Below are 20326 nucleotides of genomic sequence, written 5' to 3' on the forward strand. Positions count from 1 at the left end.
CTTTTCATAAGATAAACCACGCACGAGAGAGACGGCACGAAGCCGTAAAAAACAACTGGAAAAAATGTCAATTTCTTTGTTTCTTGAACCTTCATGTAATCCCGTTTCCAAAATTCATGCTAAGACATGAAATTTCTGAAAGTGATTGTGAGGTTGTGATGCAAGAAATGTGAATGTTTCTTCCTCCTACGCTGGGAAAGACACAGATCATAATTTGATAAGATGTACTGGCATGACTGCTACTGTATCTTAGTTTGCAATGTAATGGCAGTGCTGTGTGTGTACACTGTGACTGTGAGGTGAGTGAGTGTGTAAGTGGCCAATATTGTCGGGACCATTCTTTCTTTCTAACATTTGTAGATGAATTGATCAAGAACTGCAGATTTCTGCATACCGGTAATCTCTTTAGATACTTTGAAAGCTTAAACTTACTACTTAGTTTTTGTCTCACCTGCGAAGCAAAGTGAGACTATAGGCGCCGCTTTTCCGACGGCGACGGCGGCGGCGTCAACATCAAATCTTAACCTGAGGTTAAGTTTTTGAAATGACGTCATAACTTAGAAAGTATATGGACCTAGTTAATAAAACTTGGCCATAAGGTTAATCAAGTATTACTGAACATCCTATTAGAGTTTCATGTCACATGACCAAGGTCAAAGGTCATTTGAACTTTGGCCGAATCGGGGGTATCTGTTGAATTACCATCATAACTTTGAAAGTTTATTGGTCTAGTTCATTAAACTTGGACATAAGAGTAATCAAGTATCACTGAACATCCTGTGCGCGTTTCAGGTCACATGACCAAGGTCAAAGGTCAATGAACTTTGGCCGAATTGGGTGTATCTGTTGAATGACCATCATAACTTTGAAAGTTTATGGATCTGATTCATGAAACTTGTACATAAGAGTAATCAAGTATCACTGAACATCCTGTTCGAGTTCCAGGTCACATGATCAAGGTCAAAGGTCATGTAAGGTCAATGAACTTTGGCCATGTTGGGGTTTTTTTGTTGAATAACCATCATATCTCTGTAAGTTTATTGGTCTAGTTCATAAAAAGTGGACATAGAGTAACCATGTATCACTGAACATCTTGTGCGAGTTAGAGTAGTATTCAAAGTCAGCACTGCTGCTATATTGAACCGCGTGATGCAGGTGAGACGGCCAGAGGCATTCCACTTGTTGTTTCTTCGTACCTCAAATATTCATGTACTGGTAAATGTGATAAGAATTCTTTTTTTTTTAGTCCAAAGTTGGGGGTGCGGTTAATACACGGGTGCGGTTAATACACCGTTACTTACGGTAGCATTTTTTTTATGTGTAGCATCGCAGAAATTTTACAATTTTGTGTTTTAACATTTTATGCAGACAAATCATATATTTTTTTAAATGAATAGAGTCAAATGAATTGTCCAGACTGGCAAAAAAACATTCATAGAAAATTCACCATGCCTCACAATGTCCTAATGAAATCAGGATGTTGTGATACTTACATCTTGTATGTCTTTCCGGATATATGTACAACTTTGGATAATTTTTTTTTTTACTCGAAGCAAATATTTTGTGCATTTACATTATTTATGAGCTTGAGTGTTCTGAGCACACCATATTTAAAGGCTGAAAAAAAGTAGTTTGTTGTTTCATCATACTTGAAAAAAGCCGATATATTTTGTTTGAATTGTTATTAGGAAAATATGACAGAAAAGGCAGAATTTTTTTTGATGTGAATGAAAAGGCTGTTTGATTTTACTAGATTATGATTATCTAAAGATTTCTACAGTGCCTTTTTCAAACTGTATATGCTATTGAAAGCAGTAACAATAAAAAGAAACTGAAACTTAAGTATTGAAAGTATGATTAACAAAAAAGGGGAATAATTTTTTCTCTCGCTCTGTCTCTCTTTTTGCAGGAGTTACGTCAGTTGAAGCAACAGAGAGCCCAACAGAAAGATGAACTACAGGTCCAAGCTAAGAAACTTAATATCAACACCCAAGTCTGTGAGTAAACACAATTATTATGACCACAATCAAACCATGTCTCCCGTGGCTTAAGCATGTTCAGCAAGAATCTACTTGGGCTATCCTCATAATGCTCAATCTTTACGGCCCCTTTCTGCTTTGGTGCAATTGCCAGTACAGATCGAAATTGCTATTCGGTTTAATTACCAGGAGTCTAATGGCCACTTTCACCAATTTCCACTCGACCTTCTTATTACGTTTATTCAGTGAATTGGTAATGAAATGCTCCCTGCGGGAGAAACGCAGCTCCGACTTCCGACAAATCACCTCTAGCTATCTTTCTTCTTTACATCTATCTGCCTCATACTTCAATAAACCGCATGGGCAACGCGCGACCTCGCGACAAATATTGCCATCCGTATTGTTCCTCCACTTTCCTCACTATATCACTTAGCCTAAAGCCTGTCCATTCCGGGGTATTATCTTCCCATCGTTTTCTTCGTCTGACTCTCCCTCTGCTTCTCGTATCTATACCGTGGAGCGTTGTGGCCCAGTGGATTAGTCTTCGGACTTTGAAACAGAGGGTCGTGGGTTCGAATCCCAGCCATGGCGTAATTTCCTTCAGCAAGAAACTGATCCACAAAGTGCTGCACTCAACCCAGGTGAGGTAAATGGGTACCGGTAGGAAGTAATTCCTTAAAAAGCTGTGTGCGCTATGAACGCCTAGCTTAGCCGGGTAATATAGGAGCGCCTTGAGCACCTAACAAGAGGGATATGTGCGAAATATAAATACCCTATATTATTATTATACTCTGCATATTTGTTTTTAAACCTATGTTCTCTTTTCTTGGTACAGCGGATACATACGCTGCTGTGATGACTAGCTACGACAACAAACAAAAGACTCTTGTGAGGATGAGGGCTGCTCTGGAGGAGGTGGAGAGAAAAACCGCTGCCAGTCTCCAAGACACGGACTCCAACCATTCAAAACTTGCTGTAAGTCAAATATGGTTCAATGATCTAGCTAATTTAGCACATCTTAATGATACAAAGTGTTATAGAACATGGGAGATATTTCGCAATGATTCAAGCATGACAGAAAGTCGAATTTAAATTCCCATTAGCATGTTTCAAAACGTATCGCTGCATTGGCGAGCTAAATATTGTGTGCGCGTTAGTACTGAACTAATTTGAAGCACCCCCCCCCCCCCCCCCCCCGGTCAACTATTGGTTGTTCGAACCATTCACAGGAGGAAAGTGGTCTGAATATCCAGCCTGGCTGTGACTTGTGTACAGAAGGTCAACAGCAAGTTTATATTTGCTAGTCTTTATGCCAAGATCTGCTTTTGCTCAAAGTATATAGCAGTTTCTGTCCATGCAGACTAGTATATGCTGATGTGAATCTTACCTTGTGGCAATTCTAAATCGAGAGCTAGAAATCAATCTCAAGTCAGATGTAATCAATCTTGATGATGATTTGTGTGTTTAACAACTTCAGAAATTAATTTTAGCTGTTCTGTCTTTCACTGAAGGAATTGAAAGCAAACCTGGTGAGAGAGCAAAACGAGACGGATCAGCTGCAGAAGCAGCTGAAAGCCAAGATGGCCGATTTCAGCACAATCAAGAAACGCCTTGAGGACCAGAAGAAGCTCTCACTCATTAAACAGAACCAACAGAATGAAAGAATAAGGTAAATGCTTCATCTTTTGCGAGATGTTGCAAACAGAGTTGCAATCCTACAAAAATTCAATTTTTAACCAGCTGGAATCACACATTTCACACTTATTTTTGATTTTGTAAGTTATGATCAAACACAACTCTTTGTGCGAAGGGTCCATGGTCTTGAGATCATTGTGCGTGTTGAATGTTAAGGAGCAGATAAATCAACTCTCTTCTTTTTAATTGAATATAATCTATTTCTTGAATTAAACATGTGTTACTTGCTATTCTAAACCATGGTTTAGTGATTGTGCAGGAAGTGTATCAATGCCTTTGATAGTATTCAAATATGATAACTATACATCATTCCTGTTAGCTCTCAAACTGCTTTTTTTTTAAGGGGGGGTGTGCTCAGCGTCACAAATGGTTGTATCACAATATACATTGGGATATGAGAATCCATGTTTCATATATTGTGCAACTTGTAGTGCCATAACTGAACAACATAAGTAGTGTTTTGCTGAGCTGTATTTTATGGTAATTTTGTCCTCAGGCAAGAAGCATTGCAAAAGAAGAACGAGGAGGATGAGAGTAAGAAGAAGTTCGATGCCATCAGGTTAGCCCAGCAGCGAACAGAGAAAGAGAACGCTGAGGCGGAGAAGAGGAGAAAAGAAGAGGAAGAGAAGAAGAAACAAGAGGAGAGTTCGAAGAAAGCTGATCCATTTGCTGCCTTTGGTGAGTTTCCTTTTCATTTTACATAATGGCCCCGGTTACACAAAGCGATTGCAACTGATCGCAAGGCTTGATTTACAATTGATTGCGTTGGTGCAGTCCTTTAAACATCAGCTGTATGATCCGTCTCTAAACTTTGTGATACATGGTCCAGGGAGTATTGTTGGCAAGAGAGGATTTTAATAAAATCCTCTCATGAAATTTTTATTAATATTTTGTCAATTCTGACATTTTTTCTTGACTTTGATTTGCTGAGAAACACATGTCAGGTGACTAGCTGTTACTGTGGTAACTGTCAGATTAATCAACTCATCCTTTCCTTGAACACTCCCCCATTGAAATGGAAGATGTATAATAGATTTCTTTTACAGTAAATAATGTTGTATTGTGGAAATGAAAATAAATGCTAGTAATATTGTATTCAGATTTTAATTGAATGTTTTACCTTATTTCAAGTACGATGACAACGAAAATGATTTTGATCCACAGTATTGTACATGTACATTGCGCCATATTTCTGTTTCTATTTAAATCGGTTCATAGTTTATTGTCCATGATAGCATAGAGAAATATGTTGGTGGCACACATAATACTGTACAACATATGCATTTATACAAACAGGGTGTATCATGAAAAATGCTGAAATATTACACTTAGTAGGGCGCTGCTCAGTTATTTACATTTGAAATTAATAATTGCACTAATATAAAACTAGAAAAATACAAAGTGACGTGTTTGAAAAAAGGGCAATTTATAACTTGAAATTATTGAATATTATAACCTAATGACTATTTTAAAAAGGAATCAATATATTGCCATTGAATGTTAAGAACATTCACAGACGAGGGCTCGTCCAATTAAGTTAATTACTGCACATCTTCTGAAACAATTGAGTATATATATATATGTAGTCATTTGGGCCATTATTGCTTCTTATTTCTTTTTTTCCTTTCAGGCTCAAGTGAGAATGATCCCTTTTCTTCAGGATTTGACAGTAAGTACATGTACAGGTGTTGTGGCTCAGTGGATAAGTCTCTGGACTTTGAACCACAAGGTCCAGGGTTCAAATTCCACTGCAGCACTCACATCCTTTGGCAAGGTGTTTATCTGTATTTGCCACTCTCCACCCAGGTGTAGTAAATGGGTACCCCATATGAAGGAATTCCTTGAATGCTCGAGTGTCCTATCAAGATAGCTGTGCTATAGCTAAAGAGGTGTTGTGGCTCCGTGGATAAGTCTCTGGACTTTGAACCACAAGGTCCAGGGTTCAAATCCCACTGCAGCACTCACATCCTTTGGCAAGGTGTTTATCTGTATTTGCCACTCTCCACCCAGGTGTAGTAAATGGATACCCCATATGAAGGAATTCCTTGAATGCTCGAGCTTCCTATCAAGATAGCCTTGCTAAAGCCGCTTAATAGTATGCAGCGCTTAAAACATTTGTATTACGTGTTATATAAATGTTGCATGTACATGTACAGATACCACTTCAATATCTAAACATTGATTTATTTTGAAGATCACATAACAATAGGCATATTTCTAGTGTGGCAAATATGGTGGGGGCAGTGGAAATGAAACTTTTTGTATGCAGGATGAAATGAAACAAGATATATCATTCAAAATAACATTATAGCTTTGATAGGTCTAGATTGGGGTTCAAATTTAAACAGCAACAAGAATTGTGATTGAAAAGCAAATTACCAAGATCTAGATCTTTTAGATCGCAATTTGTAGGAAAATTGAAGCGCCAAAAGTACGCTTTGAAATGCGATCAGCTCAGATTTTACGACCTTCAACATCGTGAATGCAACAAAAGCAACACTGAACAAGATTGAGTTTTAAAAGTCTCTGAATTTGCTCAGCATTGAGGGCGGGTCTCGGTCTAGTGGTTCTGACTCTAAATCCTAGCCGTGGCATGTTTTCCTTCAACAAGAAATTTATCGACACTGTGCTGCACTCAACCCAGGTGAGGTAAATTGGTACCGACAGGAAATAATTCCTCAAAAAGCTGTGTGCTCCTGAATCGGTAGCCTAGCTTAGCCAGGTAATGATAATAGCAGGGCCCACTGGGAGAACAGTTTTTTTTTTTTTAACTGAAGTGGTTACACTGGGTAAATATGCTGTTATTATTATTTTTAAGCCTTCACAAATACGTGTCAGAATTGTCCTTGTGATTGGTCAAATTGCGAAATAAGCGTGGAAAACTTAAAGACGGATCATCAGCATTATATTTCCAACACTGAACAGTGCACCCCTCATTGTGTTTTGGTTCTGCGTTTTGTAATTTGGTTTTCAATCATGATTCATGTTGCTGTTTAAATTTGAAAATCAACATTAAACAGTCCGGCCCGTATTCTTATAGCAGGTTTCACTCAAACTCGGGTTTAAAGTTGTGGTTTAAGTATGGATAGCCAATTGTTACATAAATCACTAACAGTAAAGATATCATACTTCAGCCCATCTGGCTCTCAAATCATTCATAATTGTCTAGCAAGTATTGTACAACACCTACTTAGCTTGTTGTACGCGATCAAATGGGAGGCTGAATGTCACACATTCGTACCGTTGCACACAAGACGTACCATCCAAAATGTACCGTCCAAAATGTACCATTGCACGGCTTTAGGAGGTGACGTCACAATGCGATTTCATTGAATAAGGTAACAATGCGCGTACAGCCCGCTGGCTAAATGCGCAATGCTGTCCAAGATCATGTGCGCTTGTGGGCCCGGCTTGTGGGATTTTGCTTTCAATATTTTTGCTCCCTTTTCATAGATTACTGGAGGGAAAAACTCTTGTGTTTTTTCATATTTTTGCTAGATTCCGAGGCGTTGTACAACTGAAATAGTGAATATTCTTATTCGTGCAATGGTGCGAGATTTCGCATTCGGTGAAAGAAAGAAACGCTCTATTCAACTCGGCTAACGCCTCGTTGAATAGAGCATCTTTCTTTCACCTCATGCGAAATCTCGCACCATCGCACTCATGCCTATTCGCTATTTGTATATAAATAGATGATTGTCTTCACCATCGATGAATCAAGAAAGAGCACAGTAAACATAAGAAACATACAACTTAATAAAAATCTTGATACTTTTGGCTTCCCATACTTAAACCACATCTTTAAACCTGAGTTTAAGTTAAACGTGGTATCAGAATACGGGCCTCCGAGTCTGAATTGAGTGATGGTTGTATAATACTCCAATGGATATAAGACACTTCTCTCCCCTTCTCTCTTGACAGGTAATGAAGTCATAAAAACCGATCCAAACGACCCATTTGCTGCATTCTCAGGTATGTAATTTTATTGGGTGTCATACAAGTTTCTCAATTGGCCCGAGTTCACAAAGGTGGTTTTGAAAACCCACGGTTGAGTCCATGGTTTTCATGCAGATTTCCTGTATATTACGCTTATTTTACCTCGTGTATTAAAAATGTCCATGTCCAATGCTGATGCGCGCTTTTGTCACAGTGCGCCAAATTGACGCCTGTTGCTGTGGTTATCCACACTAATTGATTCATGAGTCCACTGTTTTGAATTAATGAGTCCACTCTACAAACAGTGGACTCATGAATAAAGTAGCGTATCTTACCATGGTAACAGGTGTTAATTTGGCACACTTTGATTCAACGGCAGGTTTTCAAAACCACCTTTGTGAATTCGGGCCTTTGATCTCATCAGGGTACTGTAAGTCCATTGGGTTAGGTAAAAAAATGACAAGATGTTACATAGGTCTCAACTATTCTATTTCACAGTGAAGATCAGTTCAGATGTGACATCTCTCAATCTATTAATGATTTTAGTTGAACTGTGACCAGCCACCCTAAAGGCCAGAATGAGTCACCCAAAGGAAAGCTTTCAAACAATACATAATTCTCAAAATTAAGCACAATAACCCATGCAGGTACATTTACTTGATTGAATTCAAGATCTAAATAATAACATTTGAATTGAGCAATTGAAATTTGGGGTTCACCCAAGCATGATATGGGAACCCTGTGCAATCTCAGTGGAACTTCAAATCAGGCTGCAAATGTTGGTTTTAAAGAAACTTTTTTTATCTTTTTCTGTTCAACCATACAATTTGAAATTTCGACTGTGTAAAGAGGAAGAATTACTCTTTCAGATATGCTTTTTGGGGGTATTTTTTGCATTTTAAAGACAAAATTACTATTTGCAGAGAACCTTTCCTGGCGACTTATTGTTGGTTTTGGTGTGGCTGGTAACTGATTGTCTTCCTTCTCCTTCTTTCCTTCCTCCCTCCCCCCGCCCCCCCCCCCCTTCTTCCCCCACCCCGGTCACGATATAGATAAGCTGTGTTTCAAAGCTTAGTATCTGTGACTGATTTAGTCTTGAGGACGCAATGATGATGATTTTTTTAAGATATGTCATATACTTCTTCATCATTGACGTCTTGACACTCTCTCCATAGTGTCTTAAGCGAAGGACCAAAACAAAGATGGATTTCCCTAAGAAATCCATCTTTTTAAACCAAAATCACGAGAATTCTATTAATTTTATTCATTCTTACACCTTCCTACGCCTAATGCGTAGGAAGGTTTGAAATATTATTAAATAAAAATGTAAAAAAATGAAAATTTCTTACCTAACTGATGCCGCGTAGACCCCTCGTTCCACATGTAAACAACGGGAATACAATAGCGTCGACCCTTGAACCGCTTATGTATGACGTACTTCCGGAAAGCAATGCCGTCTTAACGAACAATTTAGTGATAAAAATTCTTATTTAACAAATATTAAAATTTATTTGTGATCATAAATAATTTATATGTATTAAAATGAATTATTTATGATTGAAAAATAAATTTTTATTTTTGTTAAATAAGAATTTATATCTCTAAATTTTTCGTTAAGACGGCATTGCTTTCCGGAAGTACGTCATATATAAGCGGTTCAAGGGTCGACGCTATTGTATTCCCGTTGTTTACATGTGGAACGAGGGGTCTACGCGGCATCAGTTAGGTAAGAAATCTTCATTTTTTGTCTCACCTGCGAAGCAAAGTGAGACTATAGGCGCCGCTTTTCCGACGGCGGCGGCGGCGTCAACATCAAATCTTAACCTGAGGTTAAGTTTTTGAAATGACGTCATAACTTAGAAAGTATATGGACCTAGTTAATAAAACTTGGCCATAAGGTTAATCAAGTATTACTGAACATCCTAGTAGAGTTTCATGTCACATGACCAAGGTCAAAGGTCATTTAGGGTCAATGAACTTAGACCATGTTGGAGGAATCAACATCGAAATCTTAACCTGAGGTTAAGTTTTTGAAATGTCATCATAACTTAGAAAATATATGGACCTAGTTCATGAAACTTGGACATAAGGTTAATCAAGTATCACTGAACATCCTGCATGAGTTTCACGTCACATGACAAAGGTCATTTAGGGTCAATGAACTTTGGCCGAATTGGGGATATCTGTTGAATTCCCATCATAACTTTGAAAGTTTATGGATCTGATTCATGAAACTTGGACATAATAGTAATCAAGCATCACTGAAAATTTTGTGCAAGTTTCAAGTCTCATGATTAAGGTCAAAGGTCATTTAGGGTCAATGAACTTTGGCCGAATCGGGGGTATCTGTTGAATTACCATCATAACTTTGAAAGTTTATTGGTCTAGTTCATTAAACTTGGACATTAGAGTAATCAAGTATCACTGAACATCCTGTGCGCGTTTCAGGTCACATGACCAAGGTCAAAGGTCAATGAACTTTGGCCAAATTGGGTGTATCTGTTGAATGACCATCATAACTTTGAAAGTTTATGGATCTGATTCATGAAACTTGTACATAAGAGTAATCAAGTATCACTGAACATCCTGTTCGAGTTTCAGGTCACATGATCAAGGTCAAAGGTCATGTAAGGTCAATGAACTTTGGCCATGTTGGGGTTTTTTGTTGAATAACCATCATATCTCTGTAAGTTTATTGGTCTAGTTCATAAAAAGTGGACATAAGAGTAACCATGTATCACTGAACATCTTGTGCGAGTTAGAGTAGTATTCAAAGTCAGCACTGCTGCTATATTGAACCGCGTGATGCAGGTGAGACGGCCAGAGGCATTCCACTTGTTTTACATTTTTATTTAATAATATTTAAAACCTTCCTACGCATTAGGCGTAGGAAGGTGTAAGAATGAATAAAATTAATAGAATTCTCGTGATTTTGGTTTAAAAAGATGGATTTCTTAGGGAAATCCATCTTTGTTTTGGTCCTTCGCTTAAGACAATATGGAGAGAGTGTCAAGACGTCAATGATGAAGAAGTATATGACATATCTTAAAGAGGGTGGATAGTTTTGGTAAATCCTCAAAATCTGCTTGTCACCATTCTAATTAATTTCTATATGATATGAATGCTTATGCCCTAAAACAGTCATGATGTGGATGACATGAAATGAAATGGTGTTTTACATAGTTAATTTTGCAATTTCCCTTGTAATTTAACCTTGTCGGGTATCCCAGAATTATCAAGCTGACGCGCGATCTCCCGCCAGCAGGTTGCGAGCTGCCTCCCTCTATCACCGAAATCCATGCATTATTTTGCATGCACTGCCTCGGCCTCCAGCATGGCTAGCGCTCTGCAGTATACACGCACCACCGCTTGAGCTACGTACGCGGGAACAAAATGTAGTCCGCTGAAAAGAGGAGTTGTCCAGTCTATAGTCACTCAGGTTTGCTAAGCCCGTTCTGTATACGCACTATTTATTCGATGATAATTCCGATGCATAACGTGACAACAAACGGCAGAGAAGAACAAAAGAAAATACTTGAACGATACGTACCTCACCGAACTTAGTCTTATAGCTAATGCACCTTGATTTCCTATTCCTTGGAAGTTTATTGCATTGCCAATCGACGACTAAACCCCGACGATAAACAAACCCTCATCATCCCATTTAAAAAAAGTGGAACCACGATATGCTACAATGAGTGTATTTGAATAACTGATCTCTAATTGCCAAAAAGACGGGGGCAGTTTATATTTGGATATGTTTTTACGGGAGTGTTTACTCGCTAAAACAATTAGAAACAAACCATCACTGGGTGGATTGTGTCTGAAATCATAAACTACATGAAGTTGTTTTCATGTGTAACAGCTCTATGGGTGTACTATGCATGGGAATTGTGTTGATTCGAGAGCAGATGAACTTTACGTAATAAGGTCATATACTGCTCGTCCAGACGAGGTCATGCAGAGTTCAATGCTTGCATTATGCATCGGTCTACTGGAAAGGCCATATACACATGTATATGGGTTTATGTATGCGTTATATGCACGGTTATGTTCCTACACTACATGCATGTGTACGTGTCCTCTGCAGAAATAATTCAATCGAGGTTATATAATACCAAGCTTCAAATGTGGAAATGGAATGTAACTTGATAAACTATAGTGTCATTTGAGTTTAGTATATTTTCCATATTTTGATGGATGATTTTCACATACGTCCTAGAATTAACATAAGCTACTAACTATATGAGTAAAAACTTTGTGGGTCCCGGGGATTCGATGTACATGTATGACGATATGCAATTATTAGACATAGACATGTTTCATAACTGGCGATAGAAAAATGACACGACTTTATTTTGGATCGCAAAAGTGTTATCTTTTATATGCATGATCTCCAAATGTGAGGGATGATGTTTAGGAATTTACATTCTCTACAAAGAGCGACCCGAATATAGGCCTCATGTTTTGGGTTTTCCTCTTTTATTTCATTTGTGCGGGGCTTTTTTCGGGGGGGGGGGGGGGGTCACGCTCGCCTCTTTTCATTGTATTTGTACCCACCGTAAAGCACAGCGGTAAAGTGCCAATTCGTGTTGCCAAATCCACTTCGATCGTCATTTCATCTTCGTCTATCACAGTGACCAAATCGTCTCATAAACAATTTGGTCTGTCCTCATACCCATTTTATTTTCATTCATTTCATAACCAGTTGGTCTAATACCCATTTTATTTTTATTCATTTCTACCAATTCACACTTTAGTCCAATTATTAGACTAAATACGGGGGTATATGGACTTTAGATGGGTATTTGACCTGACTGGTTATTAGACAAAACAGTGAGTGGACGAACTGATGATGGTAGACCCCAGTAGACCAGATCATAATTAGACGAATTGGCATTATACCAACTGAAAATAGACCAGCACATGCAGCCGCGGCGAATCCGCGAGCGAGTAAATTGAAAAAAAAAACGGAATGGGCCTTGTACCAAGCAGGGAAGACCGCTCCATTCAAGTCACAACTGCATGAGGGGAAATTGAGATAGAAAGGAAGAAAGAATGCAATGAAAGAAAATAGAGATTAATAGATTAAAATAGATAAAGAAAGAAAGAACTGAAGGAAAGGGAATAACTGGATCGCGTTGTCAACAAGGATGACTTCAAGACTTCATTGCAGTATAAATTCGTTGTTTTTTACAAACAATCCATTCACATAATAAAAAACAATTTCAACCTCTCATTATAAAAGGGAGAAATATATTATCAGAATTGTCCATCTGACTGCTTTCATGAGAGAATAGCAAAAAGTTGTGTTGCAATCGATAAATTGCAACAAAATTTTAAATAATGTTAAAATATTACTTTTTACTATATCGGTCATTATAAAAACACTTTCTTTTTGAATATTACTTTGTTCAACTACACGACTTACAAAATCGCTACTCCTCAACCTCTTATACGGACCAAGCAAAGAGCGAGGAAAAAATAATCAAAATAAATTACCGACATAAAAGTGTAATTTTGGTTTGTCAACGAAACGTAGCTCATAATGACAAGATCTCTGACTTTATACTCGCCTATATATTCCATACGTCATCTTTTATGAAGTGAGAAAGAGCACTGAGCGTTTGATTTTTTTTCATCATGAACAGGATAGGTATACATCTGAAATTTGTTGACGTTTTGGCACAATGGAATTCTAACAACTTGTTGTAATCATGAAAAGGACAGGATATAAAGCTAAACGATAAATGCGAGCGCGAAGCGCGAGCAGCGGAAAAAAGATGAAATTCTGACTTAAAAATAGAACTCTCAATTCATGCTTTGTAAGTCATGAAATCTGGGCAATTTGGTTTCTTCCTACATATATAATGCCAGCGCGAACCGCGGGCAGAAAAATTTTAATATTTAACCGATCTCAATAAATTAGTGCGAAACGTGAGCTGAAAATATTTGTTCTTCTTCCGTTCTGAACAAGGGGTAATTTAAGCACTATTTCAAGCGCTATTAAGCAATATTGAAAGCTCAAGCTCGATGTCCGAGCTGAGATATGTTCTGTATATTGACTTCAGTACTTGATATTTTTAGTTCTATATCATCCTATTGAGCAAGATATGGGTCATCGAACAAGCAATACGAGCGCTTCGCGCGATCGAAAATAGAGGCATGAAAGATTTTTTTTGTTAAGTCTTCCCATCGTCTTATCTATTCACTCGTCTTCCTTCTTTTATTTTCCTTTTCTTTTCTCCTCTTTAACTTTTCCCCGTTTTCTTCTTTAGCTCCGCAAATAGGAGCGGGGGAATCGTTCCCCTCGCCCCCTATAGATTCGCCTATGAATTCAGATAACATATATAAAATGCTTTTGTTGTTAATAAAATTTTACTTTTGCACCATCGAATGGAGAGAGGGCCTAAACATTTGCATTTATTCATGGCTCATGAAATTACCCGAAGATATAGGCAAGTTCACTTATCATTACAGATAAATGTGTAACTATTTCAAAACAGACTTGTCAACTTCAGAAAAAAAGAATAACTGAATTGGAAAACAAATTTTGTTTTTCTTTCTTTTGTGTATTTCTGTGTTAACATTTTTTTTATTGATTTCATGTATTTTTATAAGATCGATTTTTTTCCTGGAGATACTGTTTTTTCGATGCCCTCAATATAATGGGGGGTGCGATTTTACAAGCCATCCCCACCTGAATTCTTTTGGGGTATATTTCCCCATCTCCACCCCCCCCCACCGATCGACACTCATGGCATATCATCTTTGGCGGATCCAGGCAGAGACACACCCCGTATATTTTTACAGTTGCTCATAGAAGACATAGGCTTACATTTATTTTTTTCATTCATTCATTTATTTGTTTATTTATCTATCTATTCCCGTTTTGTTTTTTACCAAGGCTAGTTTCTTGAGTATACATGCTTCTCCAGAGAGTCCCGCACGATATAGCTAAATCTACGAAAATTGCCACCTGCATCCCCTCTTTTGTAAAAAACTTATTTCTACCCCTTGTTTCAATATCCAAAATGATATTGTTTTCTCCTTCTTATTCTATAAGCTAAAAAACCTATACGAATGGCCATTTTAAATTAACGAGCTTGCCTAACTGTTAGGCAAGCTCATTAATTTGAAAATGGCCATTCAACTTCGATATCACTGAACATTAATTACATAAATTATTCTGACCGATCGTTCTTTGGTAACTTAATTCACCAGAATCATTGCCATGATTGATAAGAAAAGGGGTTCTCCTACGCTGTCCAAAATAATGGCAGGGGATGCGACCAATTTGCATCTTTCTAAAACTCTGAGCGGAAATACAAGCCGCTAAAACTAGCCCCTTCATAGAGGTTCATGTATATTGACAATTATTGATAGATTTGATATTGAATGGGATTAAATAAACTGAAAATGTTCTGTAATGAAGACATGCAGGATAATTCAAAATTGGGCATTGGCGAATCCAGGGGCGAAGTGACCGCTGACCCGAAGTGGTGTAGCTACGGGGAGGGGGCCTGGGGGCACGTGCCCCCCCCAAAAAAAATTGACAGAGCAAAAAAAAGGGAGAAAGAAAAACAAAAAGGGAAAAGAAGAAAGACAGAAGAGTAAAATAAGAGGAGGAAGACGAGTGAATGTAATAATGTGAGGAGACTTGCAAATCTTTCATGTTACCATATAAAAGTTTTGCTTGCGCTTGGCGCAAGAATTGCCTGTTCGAATAGATTAATATCTTGCTCAATAGGCTGATATGGAGCAAGTTTTGAAGTCAATATACAAAACATATTTTAGCTCGGACAACGAGCTTTCATTTTTTTTTTCATTTACAAATTTAAGTGCTCTGTAAAATATCAATTTTATGGTCTATACATATCAGCATTTTAAGCTAACGCTGCGTGGTCACATTCTTTGATTTGCCAAATTCATATTGTATACTTGTATTCCATAATGTTCCATTAAACAAATGTATTCAGAATGTTCAAATTCTAGGTCTAAATCTAGGCGATAGCCTGCACTTAAATTATCCAGTTTCACATCAGAATATCAATAATTATCACGAAATGTAACCATGAACAGGATGATTCTTGCACGAACAAAAATCGGTGCGAGCGCGAAGCGCCAGCCCAGAATTTGTCATTTTCTAGCCTAAAATGTATTTTTTTTTACTTCAAACGGGGCATTAATTTTGTAAGGCACATTTCAATTTGAAAAAAATATATTTTTTTTAGTGGAAAGGGTGGCAAGTGCTCCACTCTCCCGGTAATTTCGCCACCCCAGTCTGAAAAAAACAAACAAGCTCGCGCTTAGAGCTCGCACTTGTACTTGGATTTTATATCCTTTTCATCACAAACCTACATGTCAAACGTTCGATTTGGGGGTCAATATAAATAGTTATTTGAAAAAACACAGCTCGCGCTTCGCTCTCGCATTGTTTACTTATTATAATTGTTAATTATATAGATTCCACGGCATGATTGCAAAACAAGCTAGTATGTATAGGCCTCCTCCAATGTACTATTGTCAGGTTTGAATACAAACAATATCAGCTCGCGCTTCGTGCTAGCAGCGATACACTAGCTCTTCGTGAATTCCTATAGCTTGTATAAACGGTCGTCAAATAAATTTCCATGTTCAGGTCATTTTATATGGCTATTTAGCGCAAGAAGCGCGATCAATATCAACTGACTCCCGACTTGTTTTATATCGCCCCCCAGCCATGCCGAACGTAATGTGCACCTGATTTAGTACCACAATGGCATATGATTCTGTCCCCCCCCAAAAAAAAAGAGAAAACAAATGGGGTAAGAGATAGATGGGGGAACTTGGTCAGTGCTATTTATACAGCATGTCGGTGATAGAAGCGATCAGTTCCTGGTAATTTCGAGTGTAATCTTATTATTATTATTATTATTTTTTGGGGGGGAGACCTTGGAGACATTAGCAGACATTAGCGTACCTACAGAGGGACAGACTACCCAACCCCTGACGAGTCACAACCCATGTCCCCCCCCCCCGACGAGTCACAACTGATCCGTGATGAGCCACATGTGGCCCGTGCCTTTGAAATTGAAGACCTTTTTTCTTTCTTTTTTTTTGCTTGTCAAATTTTCTTCTTGTACGAAATCCTTTAATTTTAGTTGAAGACGTTTTTTTTATTTTTTACTTATCAAATTGCCCCCCCCCCCCCTCCTTGGAAAATCCTAGGTACGCCACGTCAGATGCTAAAATAGAAGAGATGTACAGTATAAATACATAAAGCCTATTTCTCCATCGTGACCTTTACATATTTTCGTAATGGAATTCTTTACGATCAGGATTTACGGTGATACAGTTAGATATGCATTGGAACTTTGCACCCCCTCCCAAAAGAAAAGTATCGATTTGCTGGTCGGGGGGGGGGGGGGGTAGGCTGCAGGTGAAAATATTACGTTTGAGTCTTAGCGCCGGCCCTGGGCCAAGATCATATAGATTTGTCAGCAAAAGATACAGGCGAAAATCTGCAAAGCACTTTATAAGATAATGATAAAAAAAAAGGATGTCTCTTGTTGTTTACGGATCAAGGACCCAATAATTGCCATTTCGAAAATGTGCATTTTTTCTTTACATTAGTTGAAATGTTGTTTCTTGAAAATGCTTTACATATTTAGATGGAAATACACCTTGGCGGCGGAAGCCAAACAATTTAGGGGAGGTCCAGCTGAAATTTTGGGATGGGCACAGGTAAAAAATTTGACAGCCCCCCCCCCCAAAAAAAAATGGTTGTCAACCTAAGTTTTAGGAGTGGATCACCAAAAATTTTTGACAAGCAAAAAAAAAGAAGTTCATCAACCTAAATTTTAGGGGGGTCCACGTGAATTTAGGAGGGACGCATGAAAGAAAATTGACAAGCAAAAAAAAGTTATCAACAAAAATTTTAGGGAGCACCGTCCCCTCCCCCACCTCAAATTTAGGGGGGGGGGACTGCCCGGGGAACTGTCAGCAATAAGACAATAGAAAGGAGAAATTTGTTGAATTTTATTGAGATTGCAATCACATGACGACGCCGGTCATGTAAATTGTTCTTTGATGAAAAATGTGAGATGGCAGAGCTGCTTACAGAGTCTAGAAAAAGTAATTTGGTCGAGAGGCGGCTGTGTGTCACGTGATAAGAAAGAGAATGCAGATTTCAGCGGCACGTATTACATGCCGTCAGAAGTGTTCGCGTGAATGAGTGTGATGTGAATGTCAGCGGCCGGCCCGCCGTACACATCGTCAGGCGATGCTGCGATTTGTGCATCGCATCCGGTGTCCTGTGTTTTGGTTGTTCGACCAACCATGATTGCAGAAATTGTAGTCGTCTTATAATCTCTACAAAATATTCTCAGGAACCTCAACGATACTATTTTATGGATATCAAAGTACACTATATATCTATATATATAAATACATATATATATATATATATATGTAAGTCTGAGTGATGGCATTAGCATAGCGAAGGTAAATCTACAACAGATATCCCTCCAATTCCTCTGGCTCAATACAAACCGACTTTACGACAGTGGCTGCTCGGCGTTTCTCAGGCCATGCTCCCGCGCTCACTCGCGGTGAAATTTGGATACTAAAGCATTGCATGCACTCCGTGTAGCCTAGCGATAGCAGACGATGCGCGGAAGAATTTTGTTTTCCAGTAAAGTAGATATCGGTCACGTGAAAAACAAATGCTCAGTCATGGACGAAAGTGGGCGCTGTGAAAAGTGACCTTTTTGAACATTGCGAATAGGTAGATTGAGTAAGATGTCGGTGAAATTCAGCCGAGGATAATGACTTCATTTTCTGAGTTTATTTAAAATTTAGACATTTTCAAGTAGAAATTTTGCCACTCTCATATTGCATTATGATCAGTTCTTGTTATTCAATAGCCACGACCCATACAACTGGATTTTATAATCCTTCACCAAAACTATCCACGAGCTTTAAAAAAAATCATCATCATTGTGTCCTCAAGACTATGACTGATTGCTAAACAAGATTGCAGTGATCATTATGTACAATCAAGCTTACCAATCAACTGTGTGATCAAACCTGGTGATTTGTGTTGCGCGTCCCATTTCTCACAAAATTTTATTACATTTATTGATAATTATGTGAATATTTTTTTGCTCTCTCATGATCAGGTACTGGCTCAGTGCAATCAACCAAATCAGATTCGGAGAAGAAAGATCCATTTGGAGCTTTTGCAGGTAGACTCTAGACAATGAATGACTGTTAAGCAATTGAACGAATGAGGAGATGAATGATTGGATGGATGGTTGAATGGATGGATGGTTGGATGGATGGATGAATTAATGGATGGATAGATGAGTCCCTAATGCATGAATGATGAACGTATGACTGATTGATGGACGTAGGGAATGACTGACGGGCTGAATGAATGAATGAATCAATGAATCAATCAATCAATCAATTAATCAATAATTGATTTAGTGGATGAATGGGTGGACAGATGATTGAATGAATGAATAAATGAAGGGATAAGTAATTGAATGAATGAATTACATGTAGCTAGTGAATTGTGAATGATTAAATTTTTTATAAACAAATAGATTGAATTTATCTCTAATGATAATGATGAATAAATATGTAACAAATTAGAGGAAAAAAGAAGAATTGAATGCATTATTGAATTCAACAATGAAAAAATTGGTCAAGTTAAAGTAGTAGTATGTTATTCCAAATGGCTTTACAACTAAATTTTCAACATTCAAAATATTAAACAACCCTCTTTCAGACTTCAGCAACTCCACCTTTGACTTTGGTCAACCCTTCAAGCCACAATCGTCCACAACTTCCAGTAGTTTAACAACAACATCATCAACTACCACAACAAGCCCTGCCAGTCTTGCCACTTCTTTCACGCCAACACCTCAACCACGAACAGTAACAGCGCCATCTACAGTCAAGCAACCCTCCCCGGCGGCCTCGTCACAGCCGAGTCCACTTACGATTCAACCAACGGTCGAGGCCGTCGTTGCCTCCCAGCCTGAGAAGAAAGAAGTGGAAGGACAGCCTTCGGGGGCGAAGATCGCTGCTGCTGTGACACCGGTCCCACTTCCCAAAAATCTCAAGACGGTTCTTTCGCAGTATAAAGCCCTTTATCAGTTTGATGCGGAGGGTCCTGATGAGTTGTCCATCAAGCCAGGAGACATCATCCTGGTGTGAAGCTATTTTGTACTCTGTATTCTTAAAATTAAGTAGTAGTTTGATACAGAAAGCAGCTAAATAAATAGAGGGTTTTCAGGAAGAGCACACATTAGAATTCACAGAATTTCACAGAAAATACAGCTTTTGAACCCCATTCATGATTGGGCATTAAAAAAGGGAACAACATATACAGAAAAAACACAGTGAAAATTATAAACAAAGAACTAAGCAACTCAGGGTTCCCAGCCCATCAGGGAATTTGATAAAACATACCTCAGAACAGGGGAAAATGCCTCAAATGAGGGAAAAATCAGGGAATTTTGATCAGTCCAAAAGTCGAAAGCACGGTAGTCAGAATGACATGTAATTCACTGCAACAACTTAGAAATTATGGTAAACTTGGAATGGGTTTAAATAATTATCAGGGAATTTTTAGACTTCATCAGGGAAAAATGAGGGGATGTTTTCTTGAAAAGCTGGGAACCCAGCAACTGCAATTAACCACAAATAAGCATAAAGAAAAATGT

At 38.2% G+C, this 20326-nt stretch overlaps 1 protein-coding gene across 1 annotated transcript in view; it reads left to right on the forward strand.

The window, feature by feature from the left end:
* LOC121414208 (intersectin-1-like) overlaps positions 1-20326 on the forward strand; it is a 102705-nt gene that overhangs the window by 42575 nt on the left and 39804 nt on the right. The window contains exons 15-22 of the mRNA XM_041607293.1: positions 1910-1997; positions 2815-2954; positions 3491-3648; positions 4171-4352; positions 5305-5343; positions 7596-7646; positions 18773-18838; positions 19387-19811. Coding sequence (XP_041463227.1) covers positions 1910-1997; positions 2815-2954; positions 3491-3648; positions 4171-4352; positions 5305-5343; positions 7596-7646; positions 18773-18838; positions 19387-19811 — 1149 coding nt within the window. The remainder of the gene's footprint in view (positions 1-1909; positions 1998-2814; positions 2955-3490; positions 3649-4170; positions 4353-5304; positions 5344-7595; positions 7647-18772; positions 18839-19386; positions 19812-20326) is intronic.

Source organism: Lytechinus variegatus, chromosome 4 (assembly GCF_018143015.1).
Source record: "Lytechinus variegatus isolate NC3 chromosome 4, Lvar_3.0, whole genome shotgun sequence".
In the NCBI taxonomy this organism is placed as follows: Eukaryota; Metazoa; Echinodermata; class Echinoidea; order Temnopleuroida; family Toxopneustidae; genus Lytechinus; species Lytechinus variegatus.